Consider the following 18,329-nt stretch of genomic DNA (forward strand, 5'->3'; position numbering starts at 1 on the left):
GAAGAGAAGCATTACAACAAAATATCTGACTTTGGAATGAGTCTTAAAACACTTAAAATCAAATGAATAAAATGTGCCTTTTAAAAAAAATTAATAACCATTTCTATTTTAAAGCACTGAAAGTTCTGTTATCCTTCAGGATATCACCATCACTCTCCTCCTGACTGTCTTTTTTCTAGTGGGAAAACACCAGAATTGCAGTGAAAATTTAACATTAACAAGGTTTATTCATTTAATTTGTCAAGTTTGGCGGGCCGGATTAAAACGTTTAACGGGCCGCGTGTGGCCCCCGGGCCTTAGTTTGCCTATGCCTGGTTTAGGGTTAGGGTTAGGGTTAGTTTAGGGTTTAGGGTTAGGGTCAGGGTTTAGGGTTAGGGTTAGTTTAGGGTTTAGGGTTAGGGTTAGTTTAGGGTTAGGGTTTAGGTTTAGGGTTAGGGTTTAGGGTTAGGGTTAGTTTAGGGTTAGGGTTAGGGTTAGGGTTTAGGGTTAGGTTAGGGTTAGGGTCAGGGTTCTGCGAGGCCGGCGGGACTGGCCTGATGGAGACTGTTAGCATGCTGCTGACGGGAGGCGGCCAAGTGGCATTCCTCAACTTCTTCCACGACAGCGACGCCCCGACAGCAACTCTCAGCAACTTTTTCACAGCTCATGGAGCCTTTTGACATTTAAACATCTAAAACATTACATTTTCCTACTGAAGACAATTACCCAAACAAACTAACTGATATTAATAAGAATCGAATCATCAGTGCATCACAGCAAATGAAAGTGGAACATTTGAACATCCCAGAAATGAATATTTACAAGAATGAAGAAAGAATAAAGATGATGTGATGCACAGATCCGTTCATGTTTGCTTTCTGCTTTCTTGCTGAACTTCTGAGGAAATGTACAATTTTAGTTGCCAATAAGGAAAATTCAGCTGCTGGATATGAACGTTTCCACCAATCTTGAGTTTTCATCAGGAAGATGCAGACAGGGAGAGTGTGTCACAGGTGAAAGAGAAGAAGAATGCAAAAACAGGTCGGTCCAGTCCTGTGCTGGGTGGTGACCCGCCTGGGAGGGGTTGTCACTGTTGGGATGAGTGTGACTGTGGGACCGAGCTCAGAGGACGACGGAGCCGCAGCCTGAGCACAACACACAGGAGTACGAGGAAGATTCGTGGACCTCTTCTGGATCCACCAAGATGTTGAGCAAAAAAAGTGCCAAGGACTCTGGCAAGGGCAGCAAGTGAGTCTTCTTCCTCTGTGTGTGTGTGTGTGTGTGTGTGTGTGTTGTGTGTGTGTGTGTGGTGTGTGTGTGTGTGTGTGTTGTGTGTGTGAGAGAGAGAGAGACTATTTGGGCCATCTTCACACATGTCATGTTTCTTGCTCTCGTCCTCCGGCTCCCTGTGGATTACACTACACATGTACGACGGAACCTCCATTTTCTCACTTTCATTCTCACTTTTTCACAAGTCCAAGTTTGTGTGGCCCAGCCTAGAGGTCAGTGTAACAGTCTAGAGGTCAGTGTGACAGTCTATAGGTCAGTGTAACAGTCTAGAGGTCGGTGTGACAGTCTAGAGGTCAGTGTAACAGTCTAGAGGTCAGTGTAACAGCCTAGAAGTCAGTGAGACAGCCTAGAGGTCGGTGTGACAGCCTAGAGGTCGGTGTAACAGCCTAGAGGTCAGTGTAACAGCCTAGAGGTCGGTGTGACAGCCTAGAGGTCGGTGTGACAGCCTAGAGGTCGGTGTGACAGCCTAGAGTCGGTGTGACAGCCTAGAGGTCAGTGTGACAGCCTAGAGGTCGGTGTGACAGCCTAGAGGTCAGTGTAACAGCCTAGAGGTCGGTGTGACAGCCTAGAGGTCGGTGTGACAGTCTAGAGGTCGGTGTAACAGCCTAGAGGTCGGTGTGACAGCCTAGAGGTGTCGGTGTGACAGCTCTAGAGGTCAGGTGTAACACGCCTCCTAGTCGAGGTCGGTGTAGTCGCAGCCTAGAGGTCGGTGTGACAGTCTAGAGGTCAGTGTGACAGCCTAGAGGTCGGTGTGACAGCCTAGAGGTCGGTGTAACAGCCTAGAGGTCGGTGTAACAACCTAGAAGTTGCTGTCGGCTCTCGAGGAAAATCCTTTCTGGATTTAGTTTGCTTGAAAAGGATCCTGGATCTTGGTTTTGATGCCCGGTATGTGGGATGTCTCTGGTTTCTGTCCTGTTGGTTTAGATTCATGGTTGGAGTCGGCAGCACAAAGCTGATGTTGTGGTCGACAGATGTTACTCCAGTGGTGATCCTATTTGTTTTTAATGTGACTGAACTCTTCGCGGTCATAGAAAGCGTCACATGAAATCTCTCCGACGAGAGGGAATCGTGTGTCTCCTCCACTGATCCAACTGACCGGAGCTGCTGGCTGGTAAATTAGCATCTGCTGAAGGAACTGTCACCTTATGGCCACAATCAAACTGGAGCCACACTGGGATCCCCCCAATGCTCCCAGCACCGTAGCGCCCCACAGAGAAACCAGATAGCAGCAGTGTGACTCCAACCACAACATCTGTTTGGAGCTTGTGTCATTAATGCAGATGTCTAAGACCAAGATAATTGTGGGATAAACCTCAAGAGGCTAACGTTACATCGTAAATTATTCAATTTAATGTCATCACCTAGTTTTACATCCGCCCATGTCCCAGAGCAGGAATAAGGACCGCATTCCCAGAGTGGCTGCAAAACCTGCTGGGTGAGTCTGGGCGCCACTGCGTTCCTCCCTGCTGCTGCGTCTTTGAGACCAGGAAAGCACTTCAGAGCCCCAAGACACATCTGGTGCCTTTACTAGGTCCTTTAATAGATCCTGATCAAAGGTGAAAGACTCTCAGGGAACTTAGTCATTCCTTGATGATCATTTCCTGAATTGGGAGCCCGTCCTCTAGCGCAGTAGCCCATCCTCTAGCGCAGTAGCCCGTCCTCCAGCGTGGTAGCCCGTCCTTCAGTGCAGTAACCCGTCCTCTAGCGCGGTAGCCCGTCCTTCAGTGCAGTAGCCCGTCCTCTAGCGCGGTAGCCCGTCCTCTAGCGCGGTAGCCCGTCCTCTAGCGCAGTAGCCCGTCCTCTAGCGCAGTAGCCCGTCCTCTAGCGCAGTAGCCCGTCCTCTAGCGCAGTAGCCCGTCCTCTAGCGCAGTAGCCCGTCCTCTAGCGCGGTAGCCCGTCCTCTAGTGCAGTAGCCCGTCCTTCAGTGCGGTAGCCCGTCCTCTAGCGCAGTAGCCCGTCCTCTAGCGCAGTAGCCCGTCCTCTAGCGCAGTAGCCCGTCCTCTAGTGCAGTAGCCCGTCCTCTAGCGCAGTAACCCGTCCTCTAGCGCAGTAGCCCGTCCTCTAGTGCAGTAGCCCGTCCTCTAGCGCAGTAGCCCGTCCTTCAGTGCAGTAACCCGTCCTCTAGCGCAGTAGCCCGTCCTCTAGCGCAGTAGCCCGTCCTTCAGTGCAGTAACCCGTCCTCTAGCGCAGTAGCCCGTCCTCTAGCGCAGTAGCCCGTCCTCTAGCGCAGTAGCCCGTCCTTCAGTGCAGTAGCCCGTCCTTCAGTGCAGTAACCGGTCCTCTAGCGCAGTAGCCCGTCCTTCAGTGCAGTAGCCCGTCCTTCAGTGCAGTAGCCCGTCCTTCAGTGCAGTAACCGGTCCTCTAGCGCAGTAGCCCGTCCTTCAGTGCGGTAGCCCGTCCTCTAGCGCAGTAGCCCGTCCTTCAGTGCAGTAGCCCGTCCTTCAGTGCAGTAACCCGTCCTCTAGCGCAGTAGTAGCCCGTCCTTCAGTGCAGTAGCCCGTCCTCCAGCGCGGTAGCCCGTGACATTAAAGCTGTGACATTAAAGCTGATGTGGTTCTCACCATGTGCAGGAGCCAGGGCAGCATGCTGGCCTTGCTGATTGCACAGATGCAGGAGAACGCCGACCAGGTAGAGAAAGACATCCTGCGCTCAGAGGAGCTGCTAGCTGTGGTGAGAACCCTCACATTGGTCTATCAGTGACTCTTCATCTGCGAATCGCACCATCAGTGTCTTCTGCTCCCACCAGGACAATGAGAATGAAAAGAAGGACCTGCCCTTTCAGCATCAGGACGAGATTTCAGAAAAGCTGGGACGGGCAGAGGGACTCTTGATGGACCTGTTCCTGGACGTCACCAAGGCCAAAAAGCTCAAACATCCACAGGCCTCAGAAATAGAGAGCGAGTAAGAAACGAGTGAACAACTCCTCTCCCATGGCTTCCTGGATATAAACTAATGCTAACAGCTATGCTGGTGTTACCCCTCCTAAGCGTCAGCCACCTTCACGAACGCTGGCTCAAAGACTGCGCCTTCTACCGGGAGGTGTACGATACGGTGGACGACGTCTCACGGATGCCCATCATCGAATGGGGGCCTGTTTTTGGGGAAAAACAAGTAAGAATGATAAAAAGCATTTACATTATTGGTTAAAAACACGTTGGTACTCACAACCTGGACTGTGTCTTTGATCACACACATCAAAGTGTTTCTATCAGTCCTGTAATAACAGAAGTAGCTGTTTATAACACACTGCTCATCTACCATGATGAAGCTTTCCTAGTTTGACAGTGAAGTACTCTCTCTGGTTTAAGGAGCCCTTTAATCCAAGTGGGACGTCATGTCTTTGTGAGGAGACAGGTGTAAAGACAGGAAACTGGCGTAAAGATAGGAAACTGGTGTAAAGACAGGAAACTGGCGTAAAGATAGGAAACTGGTGTGTAAAGACAGGAAACTGGTGTAAAGACAGGAAACTGGTGTAAAGACAGGAATCTGGTGTAAAGACAGGAAACTGGTGTAAAGACAGGAAACTGGTGTGTAAAGACAGGAAACTGGCGTAAAGACAGGAAACTGGCGTAAAGACAGGAATCTGGCGTAAAGACAGGAAACTGGCGTAAAGACAGGAATCTGGCGTAAAGACAGGAATCTGGCGTAAAGACAGAAACTGGCGTAAAGACAGGAAACTGGCGTAAAGATAGGAAACGGGCGTAAAGACAGGAAACGGGTGTAAAGACAGGAAACTGGTGTAAAGACAGGAAACTGGTGTAAAGACAGGAATCTGGTGTAAAGACAGGAAACTGGTGTAAAGACAGGAATCTGGCGTAAAGACAGGAAACTGGTGTAAAGATAGGAATCTGGTGTAAAGAAAGGAACCTGAACTTGAAGAACTCAGAACTTGTGAGAGTCCTAAACTTTATTTAGAAGTTGCTCAGGTCGTCTGTTTGTGTTGACACAGAAACAGGTGAATTCGGAGGAGTACGGTCCCACCATGGCAGACCTGGAGAAGCAGATCGCTGCTCACAACATCCTGCACAAGGAGATCCAGGCCTACAGCTCCCAGCTGTGTGTCAGCTCGGCAGGTGGAAAGGTGAGATTACAGTCACGGGAGGGACGATTACAGGTACAGGAGCTGGATTACAGGTACAGGAGCTGGATTACAGGTACAGGAGCTGGATTACAGGTACAGGAGCTGGATTACAGGAGAATCTCTCCCCACGTTTGCATCACACTGATTCAGGTCTTTGATTGTCAATGATGTTTTGGTGATTTTCCCAAATCTTTGTTTATGAATTTTGTGCTGTTTTTTGTGGAGGTCTGACAGTAATGTGTGTGTGTGTGTGTGTGTGTGTGTGTGTGTGTGTGTGTGTGTGTGTGTGTGCGTGCGTGCGTGCGTGTTTAGGAGCAGTACACGGCCCTGAAGACGCAGTACAACAAGTTATTGGTGAGTTTCAGGTGTATCTCTGAGAGCGTGATGGAGTCACAGGAGACGTTCAGGAGGCCGAAGTGATGCACCTGCGTCTCCTCCCTCATTCACAGCCTCACACATCATCTCACACACTGACGAGCACAATGAAGCTTCAAGCTCCCGACCTATAAATGTACTCTTCCCCCAGGAAAACTCCAAGTGGCGTCAGCACTACCTGAACAGTCTGTATGAGTACATGCAGACGAGCAACAAGGAGCTGCTGTTCCTGTCTGAGGAGCAGGAGAAGATCAAGAAGCAGGACTGGAGCGACCGTATGGCCGACCCATCTGACCTCCGCAGGCAGTACGAGGTAGGCCATCCAAGTACTCGTCCATCCATCCAAGTACTCGTCCATCCATCCATGTACCCATCCATCCATCCAAGTACCCATCTATCCATCCAAGTACCCATCCATCCATCCAAGTACCCATCCATCCATCCAAGTACCCATCCATCCATCCAAGTACTTGTCCATCCATCCATGTACCCATCCATCCATCCATGTACCCATCCATCCATCCAAGTACCCATCCATCCATCCAAGTACCCATCTATCCATCCAAGTACTCGTCCATCCATCCATGTACCCATCCATCCATCCAAGTACTCGTCCATCCATCCATGTACCCATCCATCCATCCAAGTACTCGTCCATCCATCCATGTACCCATCCATCCATCCATGTACCCATCCATCCATCCATGTAGTCTCCTCTCCTCCTCTCCTCACCCCTCTCCTCCCCCCTCCTCACCCCTCTCCCCACCCCTCTCCTCCCCCCTCCTCACCCCTCCTCACCCCTCTCCTCCCCCCTCCTCACCCCTCTCCTCCCCCTCCCCCCTCTCCTCTCCTCACCCCTCCTCTCCTCACCCCTCCTCACCCCTCCTCACTCCTCTCCTGCTCCTCTCCTCCCTCCTCTCACCCCTCCTCACCCCCCTCCTCACCCCTCCTCACCCCTCCTCCCCCTCCCCCCCCCCCCAGCATGTGAATAATGCATATCCCCTCTCTGTCTCAGCACTTCAAGAACAACAACTTACTGCTGCATGAGGGGGAGGTGAACAAGCTCCAGGAGGAAGGAGACAGACTTGTGGAGATGAAGCACCCGGCCAGCGCTCTGATCCAGGTACGGCCCATCACTTCCCACTTTGGGAATTTTCCCTTCCCGCTCTTTCTTAGTATTGCGTGACTGTTGTCTCCAGGCTCAGAGAGATTCGGCGCGCACCGAGTGGCAGAAGTTCCTCAATCTGTGCATTTGTCAGGAGACCCACCTGGACAACGTGGAGGAGTTTAAAAGGGTGAATCTGAGACAGCGCCCCCACCTGACCACCATCTTCATGTGCTCGGGGTTAGTGCTGGTTCTGTTTCTACACACCTGTAACCTGTATTCTGGTCGTTTCCCAGTACCAAATTGAGACGGAGCTCCTGTCGGAGAGACTGAACAAACTCAACTCCACGCTGGACCCCAAGGCCAACAGCCAGAGGAGCAGCTCCGAGACGATGCTGCAGCTGGAGGTACATCTCTGACCCTAATCTCTACATCTCTGACCCTAATCTCTACATCTCTGACCCTAATCTCTACATCTCTACATCTCTGACCCTAATCTCTACATCTCTACATCTCTGACCCTAATCTCTACATCTCTGACCCTAATCTCTACATCTCTGACCCTAATCTCTACATCTCTACATCTCTGACCCTAATCTCTAATCTCTGACCCTAATCTCTACATCTCTGACCCTAATCTCTACATCTCTGACCCTAATCTCTACATCTCTGACCCTAATCTCTACATCTCTGATCCTAATCTCTACATCTCTGACCCTAATCTCTACATCTCTGATCCTAATCTCTACATCTCTAACCCTAATCTCTACATCTCTAACCCTAATCTCTACATCTCTGACCCTAATCTCTACATCTCTGATCCTAATCTCTACATCTCTGATCCTAATCTCTACATCTCTAACCCTAATCTCTACATCTCTAACCCTAATCTCTACATCTCTGATCCTAATCTCTACATCTCTAACCCTAATCTCTACATCTCTGACCCTAATCTCTACATCTCTGACCCTAATCTCTACATCTCTGACCCTAATCTCTACATCTCTGACCATAATCTCTACATCTCTGATCCTAATCTCTACATCTCTGACCCTAATCTCTACATCTCTGACCCTAATCTCTACATCTCTGATCCTAATCTCTACATCTCTAACCCTAATCTCTACATCTCTGACCCTAATCTCTACATCTCTGACCCTAATCTCTACATCTCTGACCCTAATCTCTACATCTCTGATCCTAATCTCTACATCTCTGACCCTAATCTCTACATCTCTGACCCTAATCTCTACATCTCTGACCTAATCTCTACATCTCTACATCTCTGATCCTAATCTCTACATCTCTGATCCTAATCTCTACATCTCTGACCCTAATCTCTACATCTCTGACCCTAATCTCTACATCTCTAATCCTAATCTCACAGCTCCTGCTGTGGTTGTCAGTAAAGTAATGTCACATGAGGACAAGGTTTTGGTTAAACTTCCACTTTTAATTCATGATTTTAGATATTATTACAGTTAATAGTGTGAATGTTTTTATGTTAACCTAAGGTCCTATGCATCCCATATTTCCATCATCCACGGGCCGGTCAAAAGTCTTTACAGGACAACGGTTGATGGTTTGATTCCCTTCCAGAGATGAAATCTCTACTCACTGTAAAAAAGAGCGATTATGTAAAGCGTTGCAGCGTCCATCTTGTTAATGTGGGGCTGTGGCCCAGACCAGGGCTCGTGGAGATGCAGGGTGTCTTCGTGGGGGCTCCCTGTGAGCTAGGTGGTACTTCAGTGAACGTGGGCTGGACCCTTAGCTGCTCCACCAGGACTAGCTTTCTGCAGGTTGCTTTGTCATAGAGGTGGAACTCTGTCGAGTTGCTCTTGTCAACACTGAGCGTGAGGCTCCATTTCTTTAGATATGAGGACAGGATGGTCGTACCTGCCGAGTTGCTGCTGCTGCTGCTACTACTACTGCTGCTACTGCTACTGCTGCTACTGCTGCTACTACTGCTGCTGCTACTGCTACTACTGCTACTGCTGCTGCTGCTACTACTACTGCTACTACTACTACTGCTACTACTACTACTACTGCTGCTGCTGCTACTACTGCTACTGCTGCTGCTGCTGCTACTACTGCTGCTACTGCTACTGCTACTGCTACTACTACTGCTACTGCTGCTACTACTACTACTACTACTACTACTACTGCTGCTACTGCTGCTGCTACTGCTACTACTGCTACTGCTGCTACTACTGCTGCTGCTACTGCTACTGCTGCTACTGCTACTACTACTACTACTGCTGCTACTGCTGCTGCTACTGCTACTGCTACTACTGCTACTGCTGCTACTACTGCTGCTGCTACTGCTACTGCTACTACTACTACTACTACTGCTGCTGCTGCTACTACTGCTGCTACTGCTGCTGCTGCTACTGCTGCTACTGCTGCTGCTGCTGCTGCTGCTGCTACTGCTGCTGCTGCTACTGCTGCTGCTGCTGCTGCTGCTGCGCTGCTACTGCTACTACTACTGCTGCTGCTACTGCTGGTGCTACTGCTGCTGCTACTACTACTGCTGCTACTGCTGCTGCTGCTGCTGCTGCTACTACTGCTGCTACTGCTGCTGCTGCTGCGCTGCTGCTGCTGCTGCTGCTACTGCTGCTGCTGCTCAGCTGCTGCTGCTGCTCAGCTGCTGCTGCTACTGCTACTGCTGCTACTGCTGCTGCTGCTGCTGCTACTGCTGCTGCTGCTGCTACTGCTGTGCAACTGCTGCTGCTGCTACTGCTGCTGCGCTGCTACTGCTGCTGCTCTGCTGCTGCTGCTGCTCAGCTGCTGCTGCTGCTCAGCTGCTGCTGCGGTTGCTAAAAGCTGCGGTTGCTAAAAGCTGCGGTTGCTAAAAGCTGCGGTTGCTAAGCATCTCCACTGATTGGTCAGAAGGGGCTTGCGTTTGGGAACACTAGCACTCTTCCTCTCTCCCCTGTTCGGAGCTGAGCTGACCAGGTTCAGGGGCGGAGGTGCAGTGTTGTTGATGGACATTGACATTGATGATCACATGTTTTTAATGTTACGCATGTTATGGCAAATGTAAGAACAACATCTTCAGACGCTGTTTATTCCTGTTTCCACAGCTGGAGGAGAAGGTCGTGCAGGACAGCGAGCAGCAGCTGGCAGACCTGAGGCGGCGCAGCATCGGCATCGCTCCTCTGAGGCTCAGACGCACCAACCCAAGCCGACCCATCCCAGTGGAGTCTCTCTGTGACTGGGAGGGAGATAAGGTGGTGCACCTGGTGGAGACATTAAAGTCGAGGATCACTGTCAGATCAGTGCAGTCAAACATGTCTTATCATTAAGGGTTCCCTGTCCAGAGGGGAGAAGTACACCCTGAAATCGATCTCAGGCCTTGAGAAATGGAACATCATCTCCCCTGATGGTTCTACAAAGACGTTCCCAGGAGTCTGCTTCGTAATTCCTCCACCTGATTCAGATTCCATTGGCAAAGTGGACCTGTACGTAACGTCATTTCAGCCGCATCACATACGAGAACCAAGCCCTCATGCAGTTGTCTCCATAATTGATCAGGATCGGGAATGAGCTGGCAGACATCAAAAAGAGAAGAGCTGCGTTGGAGGCATCTCTGAAGAACCACAAAGTTCAGTCGTCCAGGCTCCAACAAGCAGGTCAGTCACAGGAGTTTAGGCCTGAATGTGGCATCGCTGATAATTCCACTTGTTTCAGGAGCATCGGACCTGATGTGTCTCACGTTTCCCCCCACAGCTCCAGCTTCCTCTGCTTCTCTGAGTCCCAAAGCCGCGGCACTGACGCAGCAGCTGGACAGTCTGGAGCGGGACCTGGCCCTCACCGAGGAGAGCATGCTGAGTCGCCTGAGGTCCCCGCTGAGTCGCACCGACCCAGCATCTGACCTGGCTGGCAGGCTCAGGGAACAAGAGGTGGCCACCTCGGTTTTAACTCCAACAGCTACTTTTAGAACATCTCGCTCTGAGAATCACCTGTGGAAAGTCACCTTACCGCACGAGACAAACACCTCTGACCTGCTCACCGGCCTTTCATTCATTTTAATGATTCATTTGTTCATACATCAGTTTAAAAACCCCTGTGTTTGAATCGTTTCAGTTCTTTTTAGCTATGAAATGAAACACAAGCTAAAGATCCTTTAAGAGGCCCAGGATGAACTATCACATCTCATCATGAGAGACAGCCATGATCTTCATATCAACTTGCTAATGCGTGGACTCTTGTCCCTCACAGAAATCTGTCCAGGCTCTGCAGGCTCTGGACCAGCAGAAGCAGGCCGCTCAGGCCGACCTGAAGCCCCTGTTGTCCACAGACCCCAGCACATCTGCTCTGCAGCTCCAACTGGGTGGTGCCAGCAACAAGCACGACAACACTGCAGCACTCGCAGACCTCTACACCAAGAAGTAAGCGCATGTACTCACAGCAGCACAGGACAAACCAGCATCCTGGTGTTGCACCTGCATTGACCACAAACTGGTGTTGGTTTAGAGCAAATGCATCGCTCCACCTTGTTAATCAAATGAAGAAGGTGGACGGCCTGGTTTCTGGTTTTGAGAAGAATCTGAGCGAAGATGGTCCAATCCCTGATGAACCAAACGCTATCAAAAATCACATGCAGGATATACAAGTGAGGAGATCATAATTTCAGAATGTTCCTTTGAGCACGATATTTGAGACCTTTGACTCTGGTTTAGGCCCAGCAAAGGTCTGTGGCTGCAGCTCAGAGTGACATGAAAAAGCTGAGCCAGGATCTGGAGGCCACGGAGCAGCTGTGCAGCTCCCTGCAGCAGGGCTACCAGGAGTACTGCCCTGACATCCAGGGGCAGAGGACCAAGGTCAAGCAGCTGCAGACTCGTTATGCTAACGTGGTGCACCAGCTGAATGAGCGGTGAGAAAGATTAGAATCTCATAAAAATCTAGGCACACATGCTTTAAATTAAGAGCCTGGACAATTTTAGACCGCTCTAGAAAAGAGGAAAACCCTAGAATTGTCTGTTTCACTGTCAAATCATTTCAGAGAAAACCTCCTCCAAGAGGCCAACACCAAGAACCAGGTGTACCAGAGCACCTGCAAATCCATGCAGTCCTTTCTGGACAAAATCCCAAGCGACCAGATCCAGAGCTCTGATGATCTGTCTCAGATCGCAGCGAAGCAGAACTCCCAGGAGGTGAGGGTGTCTTCTGGCCACGGCCTCCAGGATTTACCACGGCATCTTGTGCCACTGACTTGCTGCTGTAAAGTAACAGATGATGCCAACGACTCCCACTGATGAATGCATGTTAAACTCTTCACCACAGAGAGTGCTGGACGATCTGAAGAGGAAAGGAGATGACATGGGCCGAATCAGTGACCTGTCTCTTGAGCTACAGAATTTACTCAATGTAAGAACTAAAAGACCTCCAGCCAACTCAGCCAGCAGCCTAACACACTTCTGTAACCCCTGCAGGACTACGAGTCCAGTGTGGACAGATACAACAGCACCCTGGAGGAGGATGGAGTCCCTGTCACCAAGAGATCGGATGTATTCACACTGGCAAATGCTATTGACAAGGAGGTGGGTGTTGTCTCACAATTGCATGGCTGCATTCATTAAATGTACCTGATACCTCTGCTGAGCCACCTTTGCTCTGGCTGGAAAACAGGAAAAGGAGCTGGTCAATCGCTTCTCAGAGGCCACAGCGGAGAACACGCAACGCCAGAAGCAGATGGCCTTGGCCAGGAACCTCGTTGTGCAAGTAATAAAACATCTCCCAGCTTCACAGTTTCCCATCTTTGTGTGACCTGTGCCCCCATGAGAAAGCAGCAGAGTCCACTCGGCCGGCTGACTGCTAAAAAACCTGCTTTGCTTGCTGCAGAATGAAGAGAAGGTCCAGGTGGTGGCCCAGCAACAAGTGCAGCTCCAAAGTCAGCAGAGAAGTGCTTTTGAGTTAGACAGTCTGTTCAAAGAACTGGAAGAGGAGAAGGACAGAACGAGCCATGCTGAGAGCGACCTGAAGACGTTCAAAGAGCGAATGCTGTCGCTGAAGAGTCGCAAAGGCGTGGAGCGGTTTGAGGAAAAGGAGGTTCTCCACTACTACCGTGACCCAAAGCTGGAGAGCGATCTCGCTGAGTTGCAGAACACTCTGCATGTAGAGGCCATGAGGCGCAGCTCCACCCAGACCGATATTGAAGTTTACAACAAGAAAATTATCACCCTTGAAGACACCCTCAAAAACACTCCTCCCAAACTGGTCACCAAAGAGATGACAGAGTTTGAGCGAGATCCTCAGCTGGATCTAGAAGCTGTGAGAATGAGGGATGAACTAGCCAGGTTCAGAGAGGAAATCCGAGTGAGGGATGGAGAGCAGATCCAGATGAAGACCGAGGTCTCCATTCTGCAGCAGAAATCGCCGCCAGTCATCGAAAAAGTGGTTGTGAGAGAAGTGTTGAAAGTGGAACAGGACCCACAGATGCTGAAAGCAGTGAGGGCATTTGAAAATGAAATATCTGATGAGAGCAACAAGATGAGGCTGCTGAATGATCAAATCTTCCAGACCAAGGGTGAGATTAGTGCCCTTGAGAAGATTATTCCTCATATCAAACCTAAGATCATCACAAGGGAGGTTAAGAAGGTTGAACAAGACCCGGACCTCATCTCAGAATGTCAGAAGATCAGAACAGGACTGGAGGATGAGAAAACTGGGAACAACTCTTTGTCAAAAGAGTTGCTAGACCTTCAGAACTACTACCAGGAAGTCCAATCATGGAAGCCCAAAGTCGAGGTGAAGGAAATCGTAAACGAGATCTACCGGATAGATCCAAACACAGAGATCGAAATAATGCGTCTCAGAAATCAAATCCAAGATTCTGTTAAGCAGCGGGGCAATCTGGAGAGGGAGATTACCCACGTCACAGCTGAGCTGGACGTTCTTCGGTCTGAGAAGCCTAAAGTGGAACTGAGAGAAGTTCTGCAAGAAGTGGTTAAAGAGGAACGAAGCCCAGAAAGTGAGAGAGAGATTCAGAGGCTAAATAGCCAGCTGAACAGCCTGAACACCACATACAACTCCCTCTATGACAAAGTCAGGTATCTCAAGCAGGAAAGGGATGAATGGAAGGCTGAAAAGTCCAGAATAGAAACACGAGTTCTGACCAAAGAAGTCATCAAGTACGAACCAGATCCTCTGTTGGAGAAGGAAGCTGAACGCCTGAGAAGAAACGTGCGTGAGGAGTCACAACTGCGGCGCACGACTGAAGATTTGGTGTTTGACCTAAAAAACAACTTCATCATGCTGGACAGACAGAAGCCTGAAGAGAAGGTCGTTGTGAAGGAGGTTGTCCGCCTGGAGAGGGACCCAAAGCAGATATTCGACCATGAAAGGCTGAGCAGGAATCTAGATGATGAGGTGAAGACCCGGCGTCAGACCGAGCTGGAGCTGCAGCAGCTGCGGACCACCGTGGAGGATAAACAGAGGCTCCTCAGAGACAGCGACGAAAGCCGGAAGAGGATCCAGGCGGAATCTGAGCTCAGAGAACTTCGACTGCGCATCTCACAGCTGGAAAATGCTCCACCTCCGGTTGAAGAAAGTATCATTGTTGAGGAGGTCTTGAAGGTGGAACGAGACCCAAATCTGGAGAGGATGACAAACAATCTTCGTGCCGGCATGGACCAGCAGACCAGCAGCATCATGAGACTTCAGAGGGACATCCATAGTGTCAACATAAAGCTCCAGCTTCTGCAGAAGGAGAAGGCCGGCGAGAAGACGGTGTACAAAGAGATTGTGCGTGTGGAGAAAGACCAGGCCGTGGAAGCAGAGAGGGATCGCTGGAGGGAGCAGGTTTCTCAGCAAAGGTTCCTCAGGCAGGACCTAGAGGATGAAATCAGACGTCTCACGGATAAGCTCAACCTCGTGACAACAAGCAAGGCCAACACGTCCAGAGAGGAGACCACCCTGCTTGCAAACAGAGATGGGCTGAGGAAGGAAAGAGACAACCTCACTCAAGAACTAAGAAAACTGGAGGCCAGGCGACATGAGATCAGCCTGTCTTTCCACCAACAAAGCAAGCTAATGAGTGAGCGGACACAGATCAGCCGCCACCGGAGCCTCAAAATGGAGTCTGATGTTCAGCGTTTTGAGAATCAGATCCTGGAAGAAAAGGAGAAGCTCTACCTGCGAGACCGAACCATCCAAGAGCTTCTTCAACAACTGCAGAAAGAGGAGCAGTCAGAAACGAGGACCAAAGAGACCAACGTCTCCACCAGAATCAGCATTCTGGATCCTGAAACGGGCAAAGACATGTCCCCGTACGACGCCTACCTGCAGGGCCTGATTGATCGTCAACAGTACATCAGTCTGCAGGAGCTGGAGTGTGACTGGGAGGAGATCACCTCAGTGGGCCCTGACGGCGAGACCTCTGTACTGCAAGACCGCAAGAGCGGGAAACAGTACTCCATCAGAAACGCGCTCCAGGAAGGCAGGCTCACCGACTTCCAGTTACAGCAGTATAAACAAGGCAAGATTCCCATCTCGGAGTTTGCCCTGTTGGTGGCAGGCGACAGTAAGAAGGACTCGCGGCTGAACTCCAGCCTGAAGCCCAGCACCTCGGTCACAACGGCCTCCAGCCTCTCCACAGCCAGCGAATGCTACCCCGTGGCTGGGGTCTTGGATACAAACACCGACACCTGTTTCTCCGTACGCGCCGCCTCCGTGCGGAAACTGATCGACCTGACCACAGCACAGAAGCTGCTGGAGGCTCAAGCAGCCACAGGAGGCATCATTGATATCAACACCAAAGAAAGATACACCGTCCACAAGGCGGCGAGCAGAGGTCTCATCGATGACACTCAACTCCAGAGGCTCCTCAACGCACAAAAGGCCTTCACAGGGGTGGAAGACCCCATGACCAGAGAGGTTCTGTCTGTAGGAGAAGCTGTTGAGAAGGGCTGGATGCCCAAAGAGAACGCCATGCGCTACATCGAGGCGCAGCACCTCACTGGGGGGCTGGTGGACCCCAAAACCGGGCGTAGGGTCAACATCTTGGATGCAGTTGGTTGCAAAATGATAAACAGCACAATGTTGAGGGAGCTGCAGTCTGAGACGACACACATAAAGGATATTACCGACCCAATCACCAAGGAGAAGATCAGCTACAAACAGGCTCTGGATCGCTGCAGGACGGATCCGGCTTCAGGGCTCCCGGTGCTGCCGGCCTCCTCCAAAACCTCTGGTTACACTGCTCTTCACAACTCCACCAGATATGCAAGATTCTAGTTCTGTTTGCAACACTTGATAGCTGATAAGAGCAGATAATTGTGACGCCTTTAATCACTATTAGATTATTGAAAAACCCACAGAAATCCAGCCATCAATCATGTTTTATTACACGTTTTGACTCCCAGATTTGCTATCTGCTGAAATGATTGCTCTCGAGTTTACCTAACTCATGATAGATGGTTTTTGTCTAATCGAAATCTAATTTAAGAAACGCAAGAATCTAAATTGAGAGGGTTTGATGATGTTTTAAGGGGAATTGGGGCGAGGTGCTTCGCTATATTACCAAGATGGAGTTGATTTTGTTACTGATGGGCTACAATGTTGCATTTTTCTTTGATAGACAACCAAATAAAATGACATTTAAATAATAATGGTCTAACAAATGTTGTGGTGTGTTCTTTTAAATACGACACAGAGCCTTTATTTATTTATTTATTTATTGAATACAGGTGACTGACGAATCAAACGTTCCAGCAGATTATTTAAGGGTTTCGACATGTAACAAAAACCAGGTTCTGGAGCCCGAACAGGTCAGCGTTTGTGCTCTGTCGGGTTTCAGGTGCAGCGCCGCAGCTTCCTCAACTGGACTCTCGTTCCCTGAAGAAGCTGCGCTGCACAGCGATGGCCTTCTGGAGGAGAGCGACATTTACACCATCAACACAGGTCAGCACCCGGGCTCGGACCATCACACCAACACCTGTCGGACAGGAACATCCAGGAAAAGGTGGGTGAGGGATGCTCTGATGGGATCATGGTGGGAACACAAACAAGCCTGTTTACACATGAAGCAAACTTCCTGGTGATCATGTGATCAGCAACAGCACTGGAGCACAGACCCAGAGTGATCCGCCCCCACTGTCGGATCACCTAAATCCCAGCGGGACACTCCCACCGTGCGCTGCTCTCTGACAGGTCATAGTTTTTAAATAAGGTCAACAGCTGCCTGGAAAACCCTAATTAATAAATCCAGATTCTGACCAGAATAACTAATAAATCCAGATTCTGACCAGAATAACTAATAAATCCAGATTCTGACCAGAATAACTAATAAATCCAGATTCTGACCCCTTTGGCTGCAGCGTAACTGTAGTTTTAGACCAGTGATTCAGGACAAACTGCTAATCTAATTTAGGTTTCTAAGCAGAGCTTATGTGATCAATCAAGTCTTGAATTCCATTAAATTCCCAACATTTGGTTGAGCTTTTCAACAATCCAAAGACAAAGCTTTTCATCTTTCTTACTTTCAGCCTTCTCCACCTCACCAAGAGCCAGGTACTGGGCTCCGATTATTGGGTCAAAGGGCTCCACGTACGCGGTGTTGATGGTGACAGGATGCTCCGTGGAGCCCTGCTGGGCCCACAGGCTCGCCCGGGACTCATCCCAGTCGTAGCTGACAAGTCTAGAACATAAGGAAGGTCACCGTCCCCGCTCATCCAAGTATCGGAGCGGTTAAAAGGCTTTGTCATTAGCATCAGCTCATAGCATAGCAACCTAGCAACATAATTCACCTGCCAAATGTTCTGACGGATTTTCCTTCCTCCACTTCCACGGAGTTTATTTCCCAGGGAAAACAGAAAGCTGCAGCTGCAGGCAGCATATTCCTGAGCCAGAGACAGAGGTCCACAGCTTCAGTTATATATAGTTTATTCACTATAAGAGACACCCAGCTACATGTTCTGCAAATCTAAGTCTTAGTAAGAGTTTTGAATGAAGAACAGAACCAGTTGCATTTGAAGAATCACTATTAGGCAATCAAGCAAAGATGAATCATTAAAGACTTTGCTTCCATTAAGACCAACATGGTTATATTACAATAACTCACAAATTCCATCCATATTTTATCATTAAATCTAAAATAAGTTTGCCTAAATGTGCTTCTGAGCCATCTTATCAAATAATGAGAATTCCAGACGGGATCCTGGATATGTATGTCTTAGATCAGGAACATCTTTCAGTAATAAGTGCCGTTATTATTCTTAATCCCTTTAAAGTCTTAATCACGTTTTACAGTTTGGATGCAGAAATCTCTTTAAAACTCAGTTTCTCCACCGGATGCGTTGTTGTAACCTTAAACCAGTAAAAACGAACCTGATTCAGAACCCAAATATGTAAAGAACCTTGAAAAACAAATTCCAGTTTCCCACATACGTTAAGAAAGCTCTCTGGAAACTGTGTTTTGGTTCTTAACCTCCATTTTAATCACAGAAAACAGGAGGTCGAACCAACGCAAACTTCCGGGTTTCACGTCACGTGACTCGT

General features: G+C 49.4%; 2 protein-coding genes across 3 annotated transcripts; one reads left to right on the forward strand and one right to left on the reverse strand.

Annotated features, from left to right (window-relative positions):
* Positions 1 to 1,065: 1,065 nt before the first annotated feature.
* evpla (envoplakin a) lies at positions 1,066 to 16,441 on the forward strand. Its single transcript, XM_057035565.1, has 22 exons — positions 1,066 to 1,227; positions 3,840 to 3,939; positions 4,016 to 4,170; positions 4,257 to 4,380; positions 5,219 to 5,350; positions 5,663 to 5,704; positions 5,877 to 6,038; positions 6,741 to 6,848; positions 6,925 to 7,020; positions 7,127 to 7,237; positions 9,914 to 10,060; positions 10,137 to 10,291; positions 10,365 to 10,462; positions 10,560 to 10,732; positions 11,052 to 11,221; positions 11,307 to 11,445; positions 11,513 to 11,706; positions 11,836 to 11,986; positions 12,117 to 12,200; positions 12,266 to 12,373; positions 12,462 to 12,554; positions 12,675 to 16,441. Exons 1-22 carry the CDS (start codon positions 1,184 to 1,186, stop codon positions 16,065 to 16,067), a joined length of 5,979 nt encoding a protein of 1,992 aa, XP_056891545.1. The 5' UTR covers positions 1,066 to 1,183; the 3' UTR covers positions 16,068 to 16,441.
* A 48-nt stretch (positions 16,442 to 16,489) lies between these two features.
* Positions 16,490 to 18,323, reverse strand: ten1 (TEN1 subunit of CST complex). 2 transcript variants are annotated; one of them, XM_057035758.1, is made up of 4 exons: positions 18,219 to 18,323; positions 17,579 to 17,671; positions 17,312 to 17,469; positions 16,490 to 16,767 (listed from the first exon to the last, which is right to left on the reverse strand). In XM_057035758.1, the coding sequence occupies exons 2-4, from the start codon at positions 17,665 to 17,667 to the stop codon at positions 16,649 to 16,651; spliced, it is 366 nt and encodes a 121-aa protein (XP_056891738.1). In that variant the 5' UTR covers positions 17,668 to 17,671; positions 18,219 to 18,323; the 3' UTR covers positions 16,490 to 16,648. The 2 variants fall into 2 exon arrangements, with proteins under 2 accessions (XP_056891738.1, XP_056891737.1); XM_057035757.1 differs by having other exon boundaries at positions 18,159 to 18,309.
* Positions 18,324 to 18,329: the final 6 nt, after the last annotated feature.

Source organism: Takifugu flavidus, chromosome 6 (assembly GCF_003711565.1).
Source record: "Takifugu flavidus isolate HTHZ2018 chromosome 6, ASM371156v2, whole genome shotgun sequence".
Taxonomy (NCBI): Eukaryota; Metazoa; Chordata; class Actinopteri; order Tetraodontiformes; family Tetraodontidae; genus Takifugu; species Takifugu flavidus.

Excerpts from the sequence above, each read along its gene's own strand:
- evpla (XM_057035565.1), top strand. The coding sequence starts at position 1,184 with ATGTTGAGCAAAAAAAGTGCCAAGGACTCTGGCAAGGGCAGCAA. Across the intron at positions 5,351-5,662 it reads TCAGCTCGGCAGGTGGAAAG|GAGCAGTACACGGCCCTGAA; the intron begins GTGAGATTACAG and ends GTGCGTGTTTAG. Across the intron at positions 10,061-10,136 it reads GTGACTGGGAGGGAGATAAG|GGTTCCCTGTCCAGAGGGGA; the intron begins GTGGTGCACCTG and ends CTTATCATTAAG.
- ten1 (XM_057035758.1), bottom strand. The coding sequence starts at position 17,667 with ATGCTGCCTGCAGCTGCAGCTTTCTGTTTTCCCTGGGAAATAAACTCC. Across the intron at positions 17,470-17,578 it reads TCCGTCAGAACATTTGGCAG|ACTTGTCAGCTACGACTGGG; the intron begins GTGAATTATGTT and ends CTTATGTTCTAG. Across the intron at positions 16,768-17,311 it reads TGAGGTGGAGAAGGCTGAAA|GTGTTGGTGTGATGGTCCGA; the intron begins GTAAGAAAGATG and ends CCTGTCCGACAG.